The 22,134-nt window shown below is 61.2% G+C and overlaps 3 protein-coding genes across 3 annotated transcripts; 1 reads left to right on the forward strand and 2 right to left on the reverse strand.

The window, feature by feature from the left end:
- Window positions 1–136: 136 nt before the first annotated feature.
- FHIP2B (FHF complex subunit HOOK interacting protein 2B) lies at window positions 137–14,511 on the forward strand. Its single transcript, XM_071454692.1, has 18 exons — window positions 137–384; window positions 489–567; window positions 3,210–3,379; window positions 5,206–5,310; window positions 5,391–5,513; window positions 6,493–6,554; window positions 7,057–7,168; window positions 7,254–7,450; window positions 7,527–7,635; window positions 7,869–7,945; window positions 8,689–8,878; window positions 10,071–10,231; window positions 10,310–10,429; window positions 11,225–11,315; window positions 11,393–11,545; window positions 12,491–12,631; window positions 13,759–13,859; window positions 13,936–14,511. The coding sequence occupies exons 1-18, from the start codon at window positions 340–342 to the stop codon at window positions 14,039–14,041; spliced, it is 2,142 nt and encodes a 713-aa protein (XP_071310793.1). The 5' UTR covers window positions 137–339; the 3' UTR covers window positions 14,042–14,511.
- A 350-nt stretch (window positions 14,512–14,861) lies between these two features.
- Window positions 14,862–20,582, reverse strand: NUDT18 (nudix hydrolase 18). The gene is made up of 4 exons (XM_071454691.1): window positions 20,464–20,582; window positions 17,851–18,011; window positions 16,945–17,158; window positions 14,862–15,564 (listed from the first exon to the last, which is right to left on the reverse strand). The coding sequence occupies exons 2-4, from the start codon at window positions 17,995–17,997 to the stop codon at window positions 14,978–14,980; spliced, it is 948 nt and encodes a 315-aa protein (XP_071310792.1). The 5' UTR covers window positions 17,998–18,011; window positions 20,464–20,582; the 3' UTR covers window positions 14,862–14,977.
- On the reverse strand, window positions 18,006–19,310 carry LOC139603797 (uncharacterized; the record flags this gene model as incomplete). Its single annotated transcript, XM_071454737.1, has 1 exon — window positions 18,006–19,310. A coding segment is annotated over one exon (1,278 nt), but the record flags the coding sequence as incomplete, so codon positions are not given.
- Window positions 20,583–22,134: the final 1,552 nt, after the last annotated feature.

Genomic DNA, 22,134 nt, shown 5'->3' on the forward strand with positions numbered 1-22,134 from the left:
CTGGGTGAAGGGGTTTGCGGGGGTTATCCTGATCCCGGTGAAGGGGTTTGTGGGGTCCATCCGAGGTGAGTTGATGCCCCCCCCCGGTGTGTGGGGTTTGTTCCCACCCCGGTGCCCTGGGTCCATCCCCATCCGGAACCGCCCGCGGAGCAATTTTAGGGCTGAGGCTCCTTCCCAACCCCTCCGTCCCCCGCCCTTCTCGCTGCCAGCCCGGCCCATCCCGCCGGGAGCGGCAGCGGAGCCGCCGGGGGCGGGACCGGGCGGGGCCGGCGGCGCGGGCGGGGACGGGGCCGGGGCCGGAGCGGGGTCGGGACCGGGGCCGGTCCGGGGGTCCCAGCCATGCTCAGCCGGTTGGGAGCGCTGCTGCAGCAGGCGGTGGAGACGGTGAGCGGGACCGGGGGCACGCGGGAGGAACGGGACCGGGAATGGGACCGGGACCGGGACCGGGGGATTCCGTGCCCGCCTGACCCCGATCCCGGTGTGAGCAGCGGGAGCCCAGCGTGGACCTGCTGGAAGCCTTCACCGAGCACTGGACGGGCATCACCGGCTACTACCTGGAGGCCACAGGTGAGTGGGGTGCGGGGAGAGGGTCCCGGTGCCCCGGGCTTGGGGCGCTTTTGTCCCGGGATGGGCTCCGCGTTTCCCGGGATAGGGTCCGCGTTTCCCGGGCTGGAGTCGTTTTTCCCCGGGATGGGGTCTCAGGTGGGAATAAAGTCCTTGTGGTGTGGGAACAGAGTTGTCGTGTCCTAGGAGAGGTTCCTTGTATCCTAAAATAGGGTGTCCTGAAAACGGGAATGAGGGCTCTGTGCCCAAGGAGGGGGGGTCGCAGTGCTCTAGGAGGGGACCCCAATCCCTGGGACACGATCCCATATCCTGCGAAGGGACCGTGTGTCTTTGGAGAGGGTTCCCGTGCCCTAAAACGGGGTCCCCGGCCTAGGAATGATGCCGTGCCCTGGGGCAGGGGACATGTCCCGGGACAGGACCCCGTGTCCTGGGACAAACCCCTGCCCCCTGCCATGGGACCCCGTGCCTGGGGCAGGGCCCGGGTGCGCTGTGGCTGCCCTGGCACGTGGGGACGGGGACGGGAGCCCCTTCCCAATCCCCGGCAGGTTTTACCCCCGCGGGGTTCTCTGCCCTGCGCAGCCCCTGAGCCCCCCGGGCAGCGCGGTGGGGTCGGCACGGAGGGTTTGGGGTGGCTGGGCTGGGGACACTCCCGGCACAGGCTGGGGACACTCCCGGCACAGGCTGGGACACTCCCGGCACAGGCTGGGACACGTCCCTTTGGAAGCCCCGGGAGAGCTCCGGCCTCGGTTGCCCGGCGGATGCCGGTGCCCGCTCTGCCCGGGGGTCCCCGGTGCCCAGCGGAGGAACGGAACGGCGGCGGGAGGAGCGGGATGTCCGGCAGCGTCCTAGGCCGGAGCGGAAGCAGCGGTTCCATCCTCACATTGCCATCTAGCGTTGTTCCCGCTCCGGAGGAGCAGGATTTAGGGATGGCACGGATCAGGGGAAACTCCTGGCAGAGCCCCGCTGGCACGGCTGGCACCTCACCGGGGAATCCCTCCCGCTGCTGTGCCCGGGGGGGGCCCGCCTCAGCCCCCCATCCTTGAATCCCTGAATCCATGATTACCTGGATCCCTGAATCTCTGAATCCATGAATCTCCAAATCCCTGGATCCCCAGATCCCTGAATCCTTGAATCCCCAAATCCCTGATTCCCCAAATCCCCAGGTCTCTGAGTCCCTGAATTCCCAAATCCCTGAATCCCTGATGCCTGAACCCCCGAATCCCTGATCCCTGGATCCCTGAATCCTTGTATCCCTGAACCCCTGAATCCCCAAATCCCTGATCCCCAAATCCCGAATCCCTGAGTCCCCACATCCCTGATCTCTTAAGTCCCCTGATCCCCGTATCCCTGAATCCCTGAATTCCCAGATCCCCAAATCCCCGAATCCCTGAACCCCTGAATCCCCAATCCCTGAATCCCCAAATCTCTGAATCCCGGTATCCCTGAATCCCTGAATTCCCAAATGCCTGATCCCTCAATCCCGAACCCCTGAATCCCTGAATTCCCAGATCCCTGAAGCCCTGGATACCTGATCCCCAAATCCCCAATCCCTGATCCGAGAATCCCCAAATCCCCAATCCCTGATCCCCAAATCCCTGATCCCAGAATCCCCAAATCCCTGAATCCCTGATCCCCAAACCCCACAGACGAGAGCGTTCCGGCGCGACAGACGGACATCCCGTGGCGCCTGTGGCAGATGTTGCACCCCCAAATCCCCTAATCCCCCATTCCCAGATCCCTGAACCCCTGAATTCCCAATCCCTGAATCCCCAAATCTCTGAATCCTGGTATCCCTGAACCCCTGAATTCCCAAATCCCCGATCCCAAATCCCCAAACCCCGCAGATGAGAGCGTTCCGGTGCGACAGATGGACATTCCGTGGCGCCTGCGGCAGACGTTGCACCCCCAAATCCCCCAATCCCCCATTCCCAGATCCCTGAACCCCTGAATTCCCAAATCCCCAAACCCCACAGACGAGAGCGTTCCGGCGCGACAGACGGACATCCCATGGCTCCTAAGGCAGATGTTGGATCCCCAAATCCCCCAATCCCCCATTCTCAGATCCCTGAACATCTGAATCCCCAAATCCCTGAACCCCTGAATCCCCAATCCCTGAATCCCCAAATCCCTGATCCCCAAAGCCCGCAGACGAGAGGGTTCCAGCGCGACAGACGGACATCCCATGGCGCTTGTGGCAGACGTTGCACCCCCAAATCCCCCAATCCCCTATTCCCAGATCCCTGAACCTCTGAATCCCCAAATCCCTGGATCCCCAAATCCCTGAATCCCCAGATCCCCAAATCCCTGAACCTCTGAATCTCTGAATCCCGGTATCCCTGAATTCCCAAATGCCTGATCCCTCAATCCCGAATCCCCGAATCCCTGAACCCCTGAATCCCCGAATCCCTGAATTCCCAGATCCCTGAAGCCCTGGATACCTGATCCCCCAAAGCCCTGATCCCCGAACCCCAAATCCCCAAACCCCACAGACGAGAGCATTCCAGCACGACAGACGGACATCCCATGGCACCTGTAGCAGATGTTGCACCCCCAAATCCCCCAATCCCAGATCCCTGAACCCCTGAATCCCCAATCTCTGATCCCTGAACCCCAAATCCCCGATCCCAAATCCCCAAACCCCGCAGACGAGAGCGTTCCGGCGCGACAGACGGACATCCCGTGGCGCCTGCGGCAGATGTTGGACATCCTGGTGCACGAGGAGCGGCAGCGCCCACCGGGGGACACGGGGCCGTGCCTCGAGTTCCTGCTCCAGCACAAACTCCTGGAAACCCTGGGAACGCTGGGAAAGGCAGAGGTGAGCCAGGGAATCGGGAAAATCCCTCGGGAGAGGCCCAAGCCGCGGCCTTTTCCAGCTGCTTTGCCTGGTGGCCCTCGATAATTTGAATTTTGGAGCATTTTTACAGAGGATTGGAGTTTGTGAAGTGGGAGGTGGTCACAGGGCTTGGGGGTTTTTTGGAAAAATTGGCTTTTTTTGGGGGAAAATTGGGTTTTTGTGAGGGAAAACTTGGCGCTTTTTTTGGGAGGGTCTTGGGGGTCTCAAGATCCCCACTGGGATCCTTTCCGGGAGCTTGCACCTCAGCGCATCCCTGCTTGCACAGGAAGGGTTTTTATAAAAATATGTGGCACACAGATATATTAAAATTAAAATTAAAATCAAAATTAAAATTAAAATTGAAATTAAAACAGACATTTAAAAAGTAAAAATAAGTCATCTGGCACTTGGCTTTGCAGGAATTAAAAATAAAATTGAAATTAAAATTAAAATTAAAACAGGCATTTAAAAAGAAAAAGAAATCATCTGGCACTTGGCTTTGCAGGAATTAAAAATAAAATTGAAATTAAAATTAAAATTAAAACAGGCATTTAAAAAGAAAAAGAAATCATCTGGCACTTGGCTTTGCAGGAATTAAAATTAAAACGGACATTTAAAAAGTAAAACTAAAAACATCTGGCACTTGGCTTTGCGGGAATTAAAAATAAAATTGAAATTAAAATTAAAATAGACATTTAAAAAGTAAAACTAAAAACATCTGGCACATGGCTTTGCAGGATGAAGTGCCAGGTGTGGAAAAAAAGTAAATATTGACCAAATCTATAACAAATATAATGGCTCTGCTGCCCCTTTGCTGCTAATAATAGCAACAGAAATAGATTTTTATTCAAATGGAGGTGCAAACACGCTGGTCCTTTCACACCCAGAAGGATTTGGGGTTTTGGGAAATGGGAAATAGCTGGCACCTCATCCTGCAAAGCCAAGTAGCAGATGTTTTTATTTTTATCTGTATTTTTCTTTTTCTCTTTTTTTAATTTTAATTTTTATTTTAATTTTTATTTTAATTTTTATTTTTAGTTTTATTTATTTTAAAAATATCTGTGTGCAAGACTATTTTTCTTTTTTATTTTTTATTTTTATTTTTATTTTTATTTATTTTTATTTTAAAAATATCTGTGTGCCAGATTCTTTTTCTTTTATTTTTATTTTTATTTTTATTTTTTTTATTTTTATTTTTATTTTTTATTTATTTAAAAAATATCTGTGTGCCAGACTATTTTTCTTTTTTCTTTTTTTAATTTTAATTTTAATTTTTGTTTTTATTTATTTTTATTTTAAAAATATTTTTGTGCCAGATTCTTTTTCTTTTTTTTTTTTATTTATTTTAAAAATATCTGTGTGCCAGACTATTTTTCCTTTTTTTTTAATTTATTTTTATTTTTATTTATTTTTATTTTAAAAATATCTGTGTGCCAGATTCTTTTTCTTTTACTTTTTTTTTTTCTTTTTTTTAAATTTATTTTTATTTTTAAAATATCTATGTGCCAGACTCTTTCCAGAGTCCCAAAACAGCTTGGCCTTGATTGGCAAATGAGTGAAAAATAATTCACAGCAGAATCCAATGAAACAATCTCCAAACACATTCAGACGAGCAAGACAGAGGAGAAGCAAATGAGATCGGAATTGTTTTCCTTTTCTCTGAGGCTTCTCAGCTTCCCAGGAGAAGGATCCTGTGTGAAGGGATTTTTCCAGACAATGTGAATGCCACATTTGAAGGGATCTGGGGGATTGTTTGGGGTGATTTCCATGGAAATCAGGGATGTGGCTGATCCCTGTCCCTGTCCCAGTATCCCCCCGGGATGAGGCAGCAGGTCCTGCTCTTCTTCAGCCGCCTGCTGGGGCAGCTGCAGCACCCGCTCCTGCACTACCTCAACGTGCACCGGCCCGTGCAGGTGAGCTGCCCCTGTCCCCAGGGGGTGACACCCACGGGTGACACCCCCAGCACCCCCACATCCCCTGCTCCGCCCCCCAGAAGCTGCTGCAGCTCAGCGGGGACCGCCTGGGCTCTGGCACGGAGAGGGAGGAGGTGCAGTTCACGGCCGTGCTCTGCTCCAAGATCCAGCAGGACCCCAGCCTGCTGCCCTACATCCTGCAGGTGGGACACTGTGGGGTCCCCAATGGGATTTAGGATCCAGCAGGATCCCAGCCTGCTGCCCTACATCCTGCAGGTGGGACACTGTGGGATTTGGGATCCAGCAGGATCCCTGCCCTACATCCTGCAGGTGGGACACTGGGGGGTCCCCAATGGGATTTGGGATCCCAGCCTGCTGCCCTACATCCTGCAGGTGGGACACTGTGGGATTTAGGATCCAGCAGGACCCCAGCCTGCTGCCCTACATCCTGCAGGTGGGACACTGTGGGGTCCCCAATGGGATTTGGGATCCCAGCCTGCTGCCCTACATCCTGCAGGTGGGACACTGTGGGATTTAGGATCCAGCAGGACCCCAGCCTGCTGCCCTACATCCTGCAGGTGGGACACTGTGGGGTCCCCAATGGGATTTGGGATCCCAGCCTGCTGCCCTACATCCTGCAGGTGGGACACTGTGGGGTCCCCAGTGGGGTTTGGGATCCAGCAGGATCCCAGCCTGCTGCCCTACATCCTGCAGGTGGGACACTGTGGGGTCCCCAGTGGGATTTGGGATCCCAGCCTGCTGCCCTACATCCTGCAGGTGGGACACTGTGGGATTTGGGATCCAGCAGGATCCCTGCCCTACATCCTGCAGGTGGGACACTGTGGGGTCCCCAATGGGATTTAGGATCCAGCAGGACCCCAGCCTGCTGCCCTACATCCTGCAGGTGGGACTGTGGGATCCCCAGTGGGGTTTAGGCTCCAGCAGGATCCCTGCCCTACATCCTGCAGGTGGGACACTGTGGGGTCCCCAATGGGATTTGGGATCCAGCCTGCTGCCCTACATCCTGCAGGTGGGACACTGTGGGGTCCCCAGTGGGGTTTGGGCTCCCCCAGTTGAGGTTTGGGACCCCCTTTGCAGCCTCCTCCCCTGCCATAAAGCTCCTCAGGGTGAGGAGGAGGAAGGTGATGGCTGCAATGCTTTGCTGCTCCTCTTCCTCTCCAGGGAAAGAGCGTCCTGAACGGGAGGAGAGCCCCGGAGAGCCCCGGAGAGCCCCAGGACAGAGGGTTTGGATCATCCCTCGGGCACCACTGCCAGCTCCAGCCCCAGGGCAGAGGGTTTGGAGCATCCTCTGGGCACTGCTGCCAGCTCCATGCCCAGGGCAGAGGGTTTGGAGCATCCTCTGGGCACTGCTGCCAGCTCCATGCCCAGGGCAGAGGGTTTGGAGCATCCCTCGGGCACCTCTGCCATTTCTACCCCCAGGGAAGAGCATTTGGGGCATCCCCCGGGCACCTCTGCCAGCTCCATGCCCAAGGAAGAGCATTTGGGGCATCCCTCAGGCACCACTGCCAGCTCCAGCCCCAGGGCAGAGGGTTTGGATCATCCCTCGGGCACTGCTGCAATTTCTACCCCCAGGGAAGAGCATTTGGAGCATCCCCCGGGCACCTCTGCCAGCTCCAGCCCCAGGGCAGGGGGTTTGGGGCATCCCCCGGGCACCTCTGCCAGCTCCATGCCCAGGGCAGAGGGTTTGGGGCATCCCCTGGGCACCTCTGCCAGCTCCATGCCCAGGGCAGAGGGTTTGGGGCATCCCCCAGGTGCCAGCTGCCCTCCAGCCCAGCCCTCCCCGCCACGCAGGGACAGCAACCTCGTCACCTGCCTGGTGGCACTGTGCAGGAGCAAGGTACGGCCTCAGGGGTGGCACCTCGGGGACAGAGGGCACCGCCAGGCATTTGGCCACCCCTGTGCCCTCCTCCTCTTCCTCGCAGAAGAGCCGGGTGGCGCTGAAGGCTCGGGAGAACGTGCTGCTGCTGGCGGGGCTGGCCCAGGAGGCGGCTGCCACCTGCCTGGCGCGGGGCACTGCCCTGTGCCCGCTGCTCGTGGGGCACCTCTGCGACCTCTACAGCGCCGTGCCCGCTGGCACCGACCCTGCTGATGTCCTCAGCATGGACAGGGCCAGCTGGAGGTGAGGGGGTGCCGGGCTGGGGGTGGCAGGTGCCACCCAGGCGGTGTCACAGCCACGCGTTCTCTGTGCCACGCAGGTCGCAGGGGGATGGCGCTGGGGACGGCGGTTTCCCGGGCAAGGAGAGCCTGGCTGAGTTCCTGGGCTGGCTGGATTTCCTGGATGAGCTGGTGATGGGCGCCCACCCGGTGAGAAGCACGGGATTCGTTAATCTGGGAGTTAATTGGTGCCTGATCCTTGTCACCGAGTGCCACCTCCAGGGATGGCGACTCCACCGCTTCCCTGGGCAGCCCCATTCCAACACCCAGTCACCCTTTCCGTGGAGAAATTCTGCCTAATCCACCCTAAACCTCCTGGGGTGCCATTTAAGGCTGTGTCACGTCCTGGGGGGTCCCCACTCTCAGCCCCTTTGTCCCCCCAGCTCGTGGCCGGTGGCATCAGCGAGGCTGTGGAGGAGAAATTCTTCCAGGGCATCCTGCAGCCCCAGCTCCTGCAGATGTGAGTGACCCCTTGTTCTGCTCCTCAGGACCCCCTCAGGAGTGGAGGGGTTCCCCCTTTTTCCCTGGACAACCACCCCAACCCCAGCTGGGGCTTTCTGCCCCCTCAGAGCCAGGAATGAGGGGGGATTCCCCCTTTTCCCTGGGGAAACACCCCAACCCCAGCTGGGGGGTTCTGCTCCTCAGGAGCCAGGAGTGAGGGGGGGTTCCCCCTTTTCCCTGGACAACCACCATGAACCCAGCTGAGGCTTTCTGCTCCTCAGGACCCCCTGGAAGCCAGGGGCAGGGGGTTGCCCTTTATCCCTGGACAACCATCCCAACCCCAGCTGGGGGGTTTCTGCTCCTCAGGACCCCCTCAGAGCCAGGAAGGGGGGATTCCCTTTTTCCCTGGACAAACACCCTGACCCCAGCTGGAATGAGGCCCCCCTCAGAGCCAGGAGTGGGGGGGTTCCCCTTTTCCCTGGACAAACACCCCAACCCCAGCTGGGGGGTTTCTGCTCCTCAGAACACCCTCAGAGCCAGGAAGGGTGGATTCCCTTTTTCCCTGGACAACCACCCCAACCCCAGCTGGGGCGTTCTGCTCCTCAGGATGCCCTGGAAGCCAGGGGCAGGGGCTTGCCCTTTATCCCTGCACAACCACCCTGACCCCAGCTGGGGGGTTCTGCCCTTCAGGACCCCCTCAGAGCCAGGAGCAGGGGGGGTTCCCCCTTTTCCCTGGACAAACCCCCCCTTCCCACGCCACAGGTCGGAGCTGGCCGTGCTGGGCGCCACGGCCGTGCTGACGGGCACAGTGAGGCAGCTCCGCTCTCCCAGCCTGCTCCACCGCCTCGTGCTCTTCCTGCTGGGGCCCCACCGGCACCCCGAGACCCCCGGGGACGCCCCCCACCCCCTGCGGGCGCAGCTCATCGAGCGCTGTGACCACCTGAGCGACGAGGTGAGCTCACCTGGGCTGGGCTGGGCTGCCAGGGCTGGCAGTGCTGGGGTCTGACCCTGCTGGCTGTGCCCAAATCAACCTGGCCAGGGTCTGACCCTGCTGGCTGTGCCCAGATCAGCCTGGCCAGGCTCTGACCCTGCTGGCTGTGCCCAAATCAGCCTGGCCAGGCTCTGACCCTGCTGGCTGTGCCCAAATCAGCCTGGCCAGGGTCTGACCCTGGTGGCCGTGCCCAGATCAGCCTGGCCAGGGTCTGACCCTGCTGGCTGTGCCCAAATCAACCTGGCCAGGGTCTGACCCTGCTGGCCGTGCCCAAATCAACCTGGCCAGGGTCTGACCCTGCTGGCCGTGCCCAAATCAGCCTGGCCAGGGTCTGACCCTGCTGGCTGTGCCCAGATCAGCCTGGCCAGGGTCTGACCCTGCTGGCCGTGCCCAGATCAGCCTGGCCAGGGCTCTGACCCTGCTGGCTGTGCCCAAATCAGCCTGGCCACCCTGCCAGGGCTCTGACCCTGCTGGCTGTGCCCAGATCAGCCTGGCCAGGCTCTGACCCAGCTGGCCGTGCCCAAATCAGCCTGGCCAGGATCTGACTCTGGTGGCTGTGCCCAGATCAGCCTGGCCAGGCTCTGACCCTGCTGGCCGTGCCCAAATCAGCCTGGCCAGGGTCTGACCCTGCTGGCTGTGCCCAGATCAGCCTGGCCAGGCTCTGACCCTGCTGGCTGTGCCCAGATCAGCCTGGCCAGGGTCTGACCCTGCTGGCTGTGCCCAGATCAGCCTGGCCAGCCTGGCCAGGGTCTGACCCTGCTGGCTGTGCCCAAATCAGCCTGGCCAGGGCTCTGACCCTGCTGGCTGTGCCCAAATCAGCCTGGCCAGGGTCTGACCCTGCTGGCTGTGCCCAGATCAGCCTGGCCAGGGCTCTGACCCTGCTGGCCGTGCCCAAATCAACCTGGCCAGGGTCTGACCCTGCTGGCCTTGCCCAAATCAGCCTGGCCACCCTGCCAGGGCTCTGACCCTGCTGGCTGTGCCCAAATCAGCCTGGCCAGGGTCTGACCCTGCTGGCCGTGCCCAAATCAGCCAGGCCAGCTTGCCAGGGCTCTGACCCTGCTGGCTGTGCCCAGATCAGCCTGGCCAGGGTCTGACCCTGCTGGCCGTGCCCAGATCAGCCTGGCCAGGGTCTGACCCTGCTGGCCATGCCCAGATCAGCCTGGCCAGCCTGCGGCTCTTCGAGGAGCTGCTGAGGAAGCCCCACGAGCACGTGGCTCACAACCTGGTGCTGAGGAACCTGGAGGCCAGGGCGTACCTGCAGCGCAGCCCCGAGGAGCGCGGGCCCCCCGAGACGGACCCCGAGGAGGACGGGCTGTGAGCAAGAGGGGCTGGGGCAGGGCCAGGGGGTGCCCCCCACTCACTGCCCGCCCCCCTAATGCTGACCCCACACAGGGACCTGGAGGAGGATCCCTATTTCACCGATGGATTCCCAGACAGCTTTGGGGTGACAAAAAATCCTTCCCCAGCATCAGCCCCGTCGGGGAAGGGGCGAGTGAGCGAGGTGGTGAGCAGGTAGGGGCTGGGGTTTAGTTGAGGAATATCATTAAAGAGGGGGGGAAACCCTCTTTCTTTAGCTTAAAAGGCGAATGCTGGTTCATAGTTCTTAATGATTAGGATGATATTGGAGAGGATCAGCTTTTTGGAGGGGCTGGGCTGGAGTGGGGGGGCTGCATCCCCTCCCCATCTCTTGGAGCATCAGGGGGTAGGATGGTGGGGACAGACGGACACAAGAGATCTCTGCAGCCAGGTGGGGAATTTGGGGGTTATTGCAAAGGGCCAAGGGCAGGGCCCTGCTGGGAGCTGCCAGGCACAGCTCAGAGCAGGACTGAGAGAAGAGAGGGGGAGAGGGTGAGAGAGTAAAAGGGGTAAGAGAGCGAGGTTCCCGTTCCAATACCATAAATCTTCTTCTGTGTTGAATATTCTGATTCTCACCAACCAATCCAGTACAAGATACAAATCCTACAGCATTTCCATACAGCCTATAAGAATCATTCCATTACCATACTGTGTTACATTTTAAACCCTACAAACTCCTCTTTGGGCCCCTTCTGCCAAGCTGTAGGGTCTGCTCTGACCCTTGGAGCTGTCTGCAAGCAGAGGGTGTTGTTCCATCAAAAGGGGATCACCTTCAGCCAGCCACACCATTGTTTTCCAGTTGTTCAGTAACTGAGGGATCTCAGAGCTTGCTTTCATTTCAATCTCACTCACAGTTTCCATATTCTCCATATCTTTTGCCAGACAATCATATTGATAAGGCTTTCCTGTTCCATCTTCCCCAGCACCCATCCTGTCCTCCCTCTCTTCCAGCTTCCTGTGCCTGGTCCCCGAGGAGGCCAAGACCTCGTCGTGCATGGAGGAGGGCGGATACGACACCTACGTGCACGATGCCCTGGCCATGGTGGGTGCCTGAGGGTGTCCCCAGCCTGCTGGTGGCTGTGCCCACCCTGGCTCTCACCTGCTGTCCCCCCTGGGCAGGTCCAGGCGTGCCGTGCCAGCGCTGCCCCATGGGGGTGGCCCTCATCCCCTCGGCCCCTGGACTCCTGTCACTGCTGTCACCCTGGAGTGGCTTTTTACGAGGGACACTTCCTCAAGGTGCTGTTTGACCGGATGAGCAGGATCCTGGATCAGGTACTGGGTGCCCCCTGAGCCCCCCTGTGCCCCCCAGGACCCTCATCATGGACAAAGTGGCCAAAACCATCACCTTGGTGGGGACAGGCTCAGAATGAGGGGATGTTGGGGGCTTATCCAAGGTCCTGAGCATCCTCCCCATCCCAGCCCTACACTGCCCTGTGCCCCCCAGGACCCCTATCATGGCCAAAGTGCCCAAAAGCATCACCTTGGTGGGGACGGGCTCAGAACAAGGGGATGGAGGAGTCACCCAAGGTCCTGAGCATCCTCCCCATCCCAGCCCTACACCCCCCTGTGCCCCCCCAGGACCCCCACCATGGACAAAGTGCCCAAAACCATCACCTTGGTGGGGATGGGCTCAGAACAAGGGGATAGAGGAGTCACCCCAGGTCCTGAGTGTCCCTCCCCATCCCAGCCCTACACCCCCCTGTGCCCCCCCAGGACCCCCTTCATGGGGACAAAGTGCCCAAAACCATCAGCTTGGTGGGGATGGGTTCAGAACAAGGGGATGGAGGAGTCACCCAAGGTCCTGCATGTCTCTCCCCATCCCAGCCCTACACCTCCGTGTTCCCCCAGGACCCCTATCATGGCCAAAGTGCCCAAAACCATCAGCTTGATGGGAAAGAGTTCCAAATGAGGGGATGGTGGAGTCACCCCAGGTCCTGAGTGTCCCTCCCCATCCCAGCCCTACACTGCCCTGTTCCCCCCAGGACCCCCATCATGGCCAAAGTGCCCAAAACCATCACCTTGGTGGGGATGGGCTCAGAACAAGGGGATAGAGGAGTCACCCCAGGTCCTGAGCATCCTCCCCATCCCCGCCCTACACTGCCCTGTTCCCCCCAGGACCCCCATGATGGGGACAAAGTGCCCAAAACCATCACCTTGGTGGGGATGAGGGAATGTTGGGGGGTCACCCAAGGTCCTGAGTGTCCCTCCCCATCCCAGCCCTACAGCCTGAACCTGCAGGTGACCTCGGTGCTGTCCCAGCTGGCCGCCTTCCCCCACCCTCACCTGCACGAGTACCTGCTGGACCCCTACCTCAGCCTGGCCCCCGGCTGCCGCTCGCTCTTCTCTGTCCTCGTCAGGGTAACGTCACCCTCGGGGCTCTGGGGACACGGGGACACCCCCTGGCCGGGCGGGTGTCACGATTCTTCCTTACAAACAGGGTTTGTGAGGGTTCATGGGGTGATCTGAGGGTGCAAAAACCAACACGGCACAGGGGGTTTGCAGTGATAATGAAAACAAATGCACCTTTATTGAGTGACCACAGCAAAATGAGACATAGGGATTGAGGGAGAGAGAAAGAGAGAGAAAAGAGAGGGGGGGGGGGATAGAGCTATGAAGTCCTTTGGTCCAGTCCAGTCGAGGATCCTCCTGTTACACTGGGGAGATCTCAAAATCTCTCGCTAACTCAGAGGTTTTTATTATGATAATTCTGTTGAAAATTGTGAGGGAAGGGGAAACAGATACAATAAGGAATAGATGTGACAGGTAGTCCATGCTCTCAGCAGTAAATGAGAGCCATTGTTGTGGTCCAGCGGTCACAACCTGCAGGCAAACATCTCGCTCTGGTCAGCTTTGGTTCCCCCACACACCTGCCCGGGCTGGGGGGTTCAGTCCCAGTCCTTGGGAGGAGCAGAGGAACCTTTTCACACGGGGGTTTTGTGTCTCAGTCCTTGCTGGAGGAGCAGAGGGGCCTTTTCACATGGGGGTTTTGTGTCTCAGTCCTTGGAAGGAGCAGAGGGGCCTTTTCACATGGGAGTTTTGTGTCTCAGTCCTTGGGAGGAGCAGAGGGGCCTTTTCACACGGGGGTTCCATGTCTCAGTCCTTGCTGGAGAGGCTCCTCACATCTCAGTCTGTCTGTCACGGTGCTTGTAAAGCAGGTGAGGGTCTGCTGTGGGGGGACCACCTGAACTCAGGAGAATCCAGCCAGGCCGAGAGGTGGGACAGCTCCCAGGGCTGTTGCTGCACACAGGGCACGGTGCCCCCTTCTTCTTCTCCTCATTGGGCCCAGTGCAGCACACAGCAAACAGCACCTGTGGAAACAATGGCTTGGCAACGCCCTCAGGTCTCAGGCACGACTTTCCCCCTACGGGATCAGCAGACATTGGGGGTTTTGTTTTGTCTGTGGTCTCCCCAGTGACGATGGTGAGGCACATGAGGGCTATTTCAGACAGGCTCTCCCAGGGGGTGACCCTCTGCTCTCTCCCCAGGTGATCGGGGAGCTGATGCAGCGGCTCCAGCGCGTGCCCCACGCCAGGGCCAAGCTGCTCCTGGTGCGCCGGCAGCTCCTGGGGCTGGTGCCAGGAGAGCAGTGAGTCCCCCAAAAACGCCCTTTTGGGGAGGGGTTGTGCCCCACAGACCCCGCTCAGTCGCTGGTGTCCCCGCAGGATGGATCACACGGTGCTGTTCAAGGGCGTGGTGGTGCTGGAGGAGTTCTGCAAGGAGCTGGCTGCCATCGCCCTGGTCAAGGGCCCACCCGAGGGGCCACCCTGAGCCCCTCCCCGAGCTGCCCCTCTTGGGGATGGCCCTGCCCACGCCCCGGTGGCCCTGCAGGAGCCAGGAATGGCCGTGGCTCCGCGGGAAGGAGCTGGCGGGAGGATGAGGAGGGGCCGAGTCCTTCGCTGTCGCCTTGGCCAGCCCCGAGGTGTCGCCACGTCCCCGCGCTGGGTGCGGGGTGCTGGCTGCCCTGGCTCCTCCTGGGTGGTGGGTCCTGCTCCCCACAAGGCTCCAGCAGGGAATTTTTAGGCAATAATGGGGTGTGTGGGACAGAGCCCCCCCAACTCAGCTGCAAGGACTCGGTTGTCCCCTGTCCTGGCTCTGTGGCAGGGGGAGCGTGACATGTGTGACATGTCTGTGGGTGTGTGTGACACGTGTGTGTGCTCTGGTGGGGGTCTGTGCCCCCAGGCCCCGCAAAGCCCCTCCCCAGGGTGATGGGACTCTGCTCCAATAAAGCTGTGACTCAGCAGCACCTCCTGTGCCCCTTGCCAAACAAACACCCCCAAACCCCACTCTGCATTTTCCCCCAAACACCCCCAAACCCTACTGTCCATTTCCGCAAACCCGCTCCCCATTTCCCCCCAAACACCCCCAAATCCCACCCCCTATTTTCCCCCAAACATCTCCAAACCCACTCCCCATTTCCCCCAAAGCCCCACTCCCCATGTCCCAAAAACCCTGCTCCCCATTTTCCCCCAAACACCCCTAAAACCCCACTCCCTATTTTCTCCCAAACACCCCGAAACCCCATTTCCCCCCCAAATCCCACTCTCCCCACCGCAGCCCGGACACAGAATCAGCAGCAGAAGCAGCCGGGTTTATTTTATTTTATATTTTATTTTATTTTAATTTTATTTCTGCTCCCAGCACCCCCAGCCAGCACATCCCTGGGGCCCCCCGTTTCCCCCAATCCCAACCCCGCTCTCTCCATCCCTAACTCCGCACGGGCACGGTTGCCCGGATCCTCTGCAGGACGCGGCCCCGCAGCTCCTCCCGCACCGGCCACCAGCGCAGCGCGGGGTCGCGGGGCTCGGGGGGCCGCTCCCGCTGCCCGCCCGGGGCCACGCTCAGCAGCACATTGAAGCAGATGCCATCGGTGTCCCCAGAGTCGCCGGGGCTGTGCTGCAGCCCCAGCAGCCCCAGAGCCTCGGGCTGCGCCTCCCAGCCCAGGCGCTCCCGCAGCAGCCGCAGCAGCGGCGGGCGCAGCCCCGCACGCAGCTCGGCCGGGGATGTCCCGCAGGCCACCACGGGCAGCTGCGGGGTGGCAGCGGTGGCCAGCAGCAGCCACAGCTCGCCCGAGGCGTTGGAGAAGGGCAGCAGGAGGCGCAGGCAGAGCGGGGAGCAGGGCAGCTCCCGCGGCAGCGTCGGGGGGTGCGCGGGGCTGCGGCGGTAGCGGGCGGCGAGCTCCAGCACGGGCAGGATGTCCGGAGAGCGCAGCGGCAGCGAACGGGGGTCCCCGGGCCACCAGGTGGCTTGGAGGGACTCGGAGTCAGCCTCCTCCAGGGTCTTCAGGGTCCCACCTGAGCGTACAGGGGGGGCACGGAATGGGGGGACAGCGGGAAGGGGCTGGGGGGGACACTGAGATCCCCGAGGGTCTCAAACACCCCCAAACCCCATTCCCTATTTTCCCTCAAACACCCCCAAACCCCACTCCCTGTTTTCCCCCTAACACCCCCAAACCCCATTCCCTGTTTTCCCCCTAACACCCCCAAACCCCACTCCCTATTTTCCCTCAATCACCCCCAAACCCCACTCCCTATTTTCCCCCTAACCCCACTCCCTATTTTCCCCAACCCCCCCCCCAAACCCCATTCTGCATTTTCCCCCAAACACTCCCAAACCTACTCGCCATTTCCCCCATTTTCCCCCAAACACCCCACTCCCCATTTCCCCCAAACACCCCCAAACCCACTCCCCATTTCCATGGTTCAGAGGGGACACTGGTGGGACATTGAGACCCCCGAGGTGGCCTCAGAGGGGACACTGGTGGCCCTGTGTGGGGCTTTGGGGGTGGTGGCAGGGGACTGCAGTGGCCTGGCACAAAGGTGCTAAAATCCATCATGGGGTTTGCAGGGGACACCAGTGAGCTGGCACAAAGGTGGCAGGGGACACTGATGCTTGGGCACAGGACGGGTGGGGACACTGATACCCACCGTGGGGCTGGCAGGGGACAGGGACACCCATCACAGGGATGCCAGCTGATGATGGGGACACCCACCATGGAACTGTCAGGGGACAGGGATCCCCACCATGGGGGTGCCACTTGCCATCACAGGGCTGGCAGGGGACAGGGACACCCATCATGGGGGTGCCAGAGGACAGGGACACCCATCATGGGGGTGCCACTTGCCATCATGACGCTGGCAGAGGGACAGGAATAAACATCACTGGGCTGGCAGGGGACACTGATAGCCACCATGGGGCTGGCAGGGGACAGGGGCACCCATCACAGGGATGCCACTTGCCATTATGGCACTGGCAGGGGACTGGCATACCCATCATGGGGCTGGCAGGGGACAGGGATAAACATCACAGGGGTGCCACTTGCCATCATGGGGCTGGCAGGGGACAGGGGCACCCATCATGGGGGTGGCAGGGGACACTTCCACCCATCACAGGGGTGCCACTTGCCATCATGGGGCTCACGGGGAACTGGGACACCCATCATGGGGGTGGCAGGGGACACAGATACCCACCATGGGGGTGGCACTTGGCATCACAGGGCTGGCAGGGGACAAGGACACCCAGATACCCATCATGGGGGGTGCCAAAGGACAGGGATACCCACCATGGGAGCGCCACTTTCCATCATGGAGCCAGCTGAGGACCCTGACACCCACCACAGGACCACCTGGGGACGCTCCCCCCGTGCCCCCCGTGCCCCCCGTGCCAGCACAAACCTGTGGCCCGTGCCAGGAAGGAGAAGCGGATCCAGGCCGGGCCGCGCTCCTCCAGCGCCAGCAGCGTTACGGGCTCGCAGTGCAGCCCCGACTCCTCGCGCACCTCCCGGCGCAGCGCGGCCACGATGGGCTCGCCCCGCTCCACCCGGCCCGCGGGCAGGTACCAGAGACCGCGGCACTCGGGCTTGGCCTCCTGCACCAGCAGCAGCGAGTCCTGGGGACAGGGGACAGCGGGGATGGAGCGGGGTACGGGGGGAAAGGGGGCTGGAATGGGGTACTGGGGATACTGGGGGCAAGGGGGCTGGAATGGGGGTACTGGGGATACTGGGGGCTGGAATGGGGGCACTGGGGATGTTCTGACTGCACTGGGAGCACTGGGGGATGTCCTGACTGCACTGGGAGCACTGGGAAAATGGACTGGGGGCACTGGGGGGCACTGGGCGATGGCCAGGCTGCACTGGGGGGATGTTCTGGCTGCACTGGAGGGCACTGGGGGATGGACTGGGGGCACTGGGGGAATGCACTGGGGGCACTGGGGAATGCACTGGGGCACTGGGGGGCACTGGGGAAATGGACTGGGGGACACTGGGGGGTGGCCTGGCTGAACTGGGGGGCACTGGGGGAATGTCCTGATTGCACTGGGAGGCACTGGGGAAATGGACTGGGGGCACTGAGGGGCACTGAGGGATGGCCTGGCTGGACTGGGAGCACTGGAGGAATGCTCTGGCTGAACTGGGGGCACTGGGCAAATGGACTGGGGGAACTGGGGGATGGCCTGGCTGCACTGGGAGCACTGGGGAATGTTCTGGCTGAACTGGGGGCACTGGGGGATGGCCTGGCTGCACTGGGAGCGCTGGGGGGATGATCTGGCTGAACTGGGGGGCACTGGGAGCAGGGCTGCCTCACCTCCTGGTTGAAGAGCACGGCCAGCACGACGTAGCAAACGTTCCTGCCCAGGCGGACGGGCCCGGGGCACCCCTCGAGAGTCTCCCCCAGTTCCCAGGCGCCTCCATCCAGCACCGCCTCCAGCTCCGGCACCGGCGCGTCCCCCATGGGGGCGGGGGTCCCTGCGGGCGTGGCGGGGCCGCTCAGGGCGTGGCGGGGTCCTGGGGGGGCGAGGGGACCCCCCAGAGGTGCAGGCGGGGGGACAAAGAGCCGCGGCGGCGGGGGGGGGCAGGGAGGGGCTCCGGAGATCGGGGGGAGGGGGGGAAGGGTCTGCTGGACTGGGGGATGGGCGGGGGGGGGTAAATGGGGAGGGGGCGGCTGGGCTGGGGGGGGGCGGAGCACGGGAAGAGCTCGGTGGGTTTGGCGATGCAGGGGGGGGCGCAGAAGGGGAAGGGGCGGCTGGATTGGGGGACCCCCGGGGGGGGGTAAGCGGGGAAGGGGTCGGGGAGGGGTTTGGGGGGCAGGCGGGGGGGGCTGCGGTAGGACAGGGGCTGGCTGGACTGGGGGACCCCCGGCGGGGCGCAGGACGGGAAGGGCTGGCTGGACTGGGGTGGGGGGCACGGGAAGAGCTGGCAGGATTTGGGGAGCCGGGGGGGGCTGCGGTACGAGAAGGGCTGGCTGGACTGAAGGATGCACGGGAAGATGAAGGAGGTGAAGGGCTGGCTGGACTGGAGGGTACTGGGAGGGAAAGGATGGCCGGACTGGAGGATACTGGGAGGAAAGGGGTAGCTGGACTGGTGGTTACTGGGAGGGAAAGGCTGGCCGGACTGGAAGATACTGGGAGGGAAAGGCTGGCCGGACTGGAGGATACTGGGAGGGAAAGGCTGGCTGGACTGGAAGAGGTAGCGGGAAAAGGGGAGGCCAGACTGGGGCGTACTGGGAGGAATGGGATGGCTGGACTGGGGGATACTGGAAGGGAAAGGCTGGCGGGACTGGGCGGTACTGGGAGGAATGGGAGGAATGGGAGAGCCGGCACTGGGAGGAATGGGATAGCTGGACTGGGAGATACTGGGAGGAACGGGATGGCCGAACTGGGCGGCACTGGGAGGAATGGGATGGCCGAACTGGGCGGCACTGGGAGGAATGGGATAGCTGGACTGGGCGGTACTGGGAGGAATGGGATGGCCGGACTGGGAGATACTGGTGGGGAGGGGCCGGCCGGACTGGGCGGCACTGGGAGGGTACGGGCGGCTGGACTGGGCGATGCCCGCGCTGGGGTAGAAGAGCTCGCTGGGCTGGGGGGTGCCGGGGGGGCTGGAGCTGGAGCTGGAGCTGGGGGGGTCCCGGGGGTCCCAGGGGGGGAAGGGCTGCAGGGCGAGCTGGGGGAGGGGCTGCTCCCAGCCTGGGGGGCACGGGGGGCACGGGGGCGAGCTGGGCTGCAGGGTGCAGGGGGGGCTGGGGGCGCAGCAGGGCTTGGGGGGCTACAGGGAAGGGTTTGGGGGGCTGCAATGAGGGTTCGGGGTCTATAGGGGAGGATTTGGGGGGCTGCAGGATTTGGGGGCTATAGGGGAGGATTTAGGGGGAAGCTATTGGGTGCAAGTAAGAGAGGGTTTGGGGGGCTACAGGGGAGGGTTTGGGGGGCAAGAGGGAAAGGTTTGGGGGAGCTGCAATGAGGATTTGGGGGCTGCAGTAAAGGAAGGATTTGGGGGGGGCTACAAGGAAATATTTGGGGGGCTACAGTGTGCAGTTAAGGGAGGATTTGGGGGGCTACAGGGGAGGATTTGGGGCAGCTATGGGGTGCAGTATGGGAGGGTTTGGGGCGCTACAGGGTGCAGGAAGAAAATGGGTAGGGGGTCTGCAATGAGGGTTTGGCGGCTGCAGTAAAGGAAGGGTTTGGGGGGCTACAGGGGAGGGTTTTGGGGGGGCTACTGGGTGCAATTAAGGGAGGGTTTGGGGGCCCTCAGTGAGGGTTTGGGGGTGGGGTAAGGGCAGAGTTTGGGGGGCTACAGGGTGCAGGAAGGGAATGGGTGGGGGGGTTCAATAAAGGTTTGGGGGCTGCAGTAAAGGTTTGGGGGGCTGCAGGGTGCAGGGAGGGAATGGGTTGGGGGGCTACAAGGCAGGGCTTGGGGGGGCTGCAATCAGGATTTGGGGGCTGCAGTAAAGGAAGGGTTTGGTGCCTATAAGGAAGGATTTGGGGGGGTTACAGGGTGCAGTAAAGGAAGCGTTTGGGGGAGCCACAGGGGAGGATTTGGGGGGGCTACAGGAGAGGGTTTTGGGGTGCTCTAAGGAGGCTGCAATAAAGATTCGGGGCTCTGCAATGCGGGCACGGGTTTGGGGGTGTTCCAGCAAGGCTCGGCGGGTGCAGCAGGGCTCGGGGGGCTGCCCCAAGGATGGGTGGGATGCAGGAAGAGTCGGGGGGCTGCGGGAAGGGGCGGGCGGGGGGCTGCAAGCAGCATCGGGAGGATGCAGGGAGGACGGAGGGGCTGCCGGGAGGGTGCGATGGGGGCCGGGGGGCTGCGGTGAGCCCGGGGGGGGCCGCGGTGGAGCTTGGGGGGGGCAGCGGCGGCTCCGGGGGTCGCGGGCGGGCTCCGGGACCCCCGCCCCCCCCGCATCGCGCATGCGCCGCGCACTCACCGCGCCGGGGCTCCGCCGCGCCGGCACCGCCCCCCTGCTCAACGCCTATTGGGCAGCGCGCCGGCGCAGCTCGCCGCTCATTGGTTGAGCCTGCTGCCACTCAGATCGGGCGGGACTTGGCCTTAAAGGGGCCGCGTGGGAGCGTGGCGCAGAGTTAATTAGGCGGTGCTGATCCCGCGAGGGTCATCCCTTGGTGCCCATCGCCTCTTGTTCATGGCCCAGTGCCCTTTGCCCAGTGCTCGTTGCCTGGTGTTAATTAATTACTCTGTGCTCATTGCCCGGTGTCAATTAATTGCCCAGTGCCCGGTGTTAATTAATTGCCCAGTGCCAGTTGCTGGTGTTAATTAATTGTCCCGTGCCCAATGCCCGGTGTTAATGAATTGTCCTGTGCCCATTGCCTGGTGTTAATTAATTACCCCGTGCTCATTGCCCGATGTTAATTAATTGCCCCGTGCCCAATTCCCGGTTTTAATTAATTACCCAGTGCCTATTGCCGGGTGTTAATTAATTGCCCCGTGCACATTGCCCGATGTTAATTAATTGTCCCGTGCTAATTGCCCGCCGGTGTTCAGTCATTTTCCTCCATCGGACAGGACGGAGCAGCGCCCTGGGTCCCGCAGCCTCTGGGCAGCGCCATCCAGTTGTTCCCAGCTGTGTGCGGGGCTGAGCCCAGGCAAAACTCATGGCAGCGATGCCCTCTGCCAGCCCCGGCTCTGGCACCTCCCCACATCCCGGGACACCTGAGCTCCCTGACCCCCGTGGGATGCGGGGTGGGGATGGTGGAGCATCCTCGGAGCTGAGGGGATTGGGGTGGATGAAGGGAGAGCAGCCCTGACCCCAATGGGATGGTGGGGAGGGTGTAGGGTGAGCAGCCCTGACCCCAGTGGGATGAAAAGGGATGAACCGAGAGCAGCCCTGACCCCGGTGAGATGGAGGGTGGGTGAAGTGAGACCCTCAGCCAGGTGCTGGTGGTGCCACTGGAGCATCCCTGACCCCAATGGGATGAAAAGGGGGTGTAGGGAGAGCAGCCCTCACCCTAATGGGGTGGAGGGGGATGAAGGGAGAGCAGTCCTGACCCCAATGGGATGGAGGGAGAGCAGCCCTGACCCCAATGGGATCGAGGGGGGTGAAGGGAGAGCAGCCCTGACCATGATGGGATGAAGGGAGAGCAGCCCTGACCCCAATGGGATGAAGAGGGGATGAAGGGAGAGCCCCTGGCGCTGGCTGTGATGAAGGGACACGCCGAGGTGTGCGCTGCTACCGCCACCAGAGCCCCCTGGCCCCGATGGCACCGCTGGAGGGGCACAAAGGGACACACCGAGGTGGGTGCTGGTGCTGCCAGCGGCCCTGGCACGCTCTGGACACTTTATTCCTCCTGCCCCGAGCCCCGCGGGCAGCTCTGGGAGCAAAGCACCGAGCAAAAGGCGCCCGGTCCCGGCTCCCCGCGGTGCCCCGGCTGTGCCCGAGGCTCCCGGTGTCCTGGCCGTGCCCGAGGCTCCCGGTGTCCCAGCCATGGCTGTGCCCGAGGTTCCCGGTGTCCCGGCCATGCCCGAGGTTCCCGGTGTCTCAGCCATGGCTGTGCCCGAAGCTCCCGGTGTCTCAGCCATGGCTGTGCCCGAGGCTCCCGGTGTCCCAGCCATGGCTGTGCCCCAGGCTCCCGGTGTCCCGGCT

The sequence above is a fragment of the Agelaius tricolor genome, unplaced genomic scaffold (assembly GCF_023055355.1).
Source record: "Agelaius tricolor isolate 1412-34295 unplaced genomic scaffold, bAgeTri1.0.p SCAF_41, whole genome shotgun sequence".
Taxonomy (NCBI): domain Eukaryota; kingdom Metazoa; phylum Chordata; class Aves; order Passeriformes; family Icteridae; genus Agelaius; species Agelaius tricolor.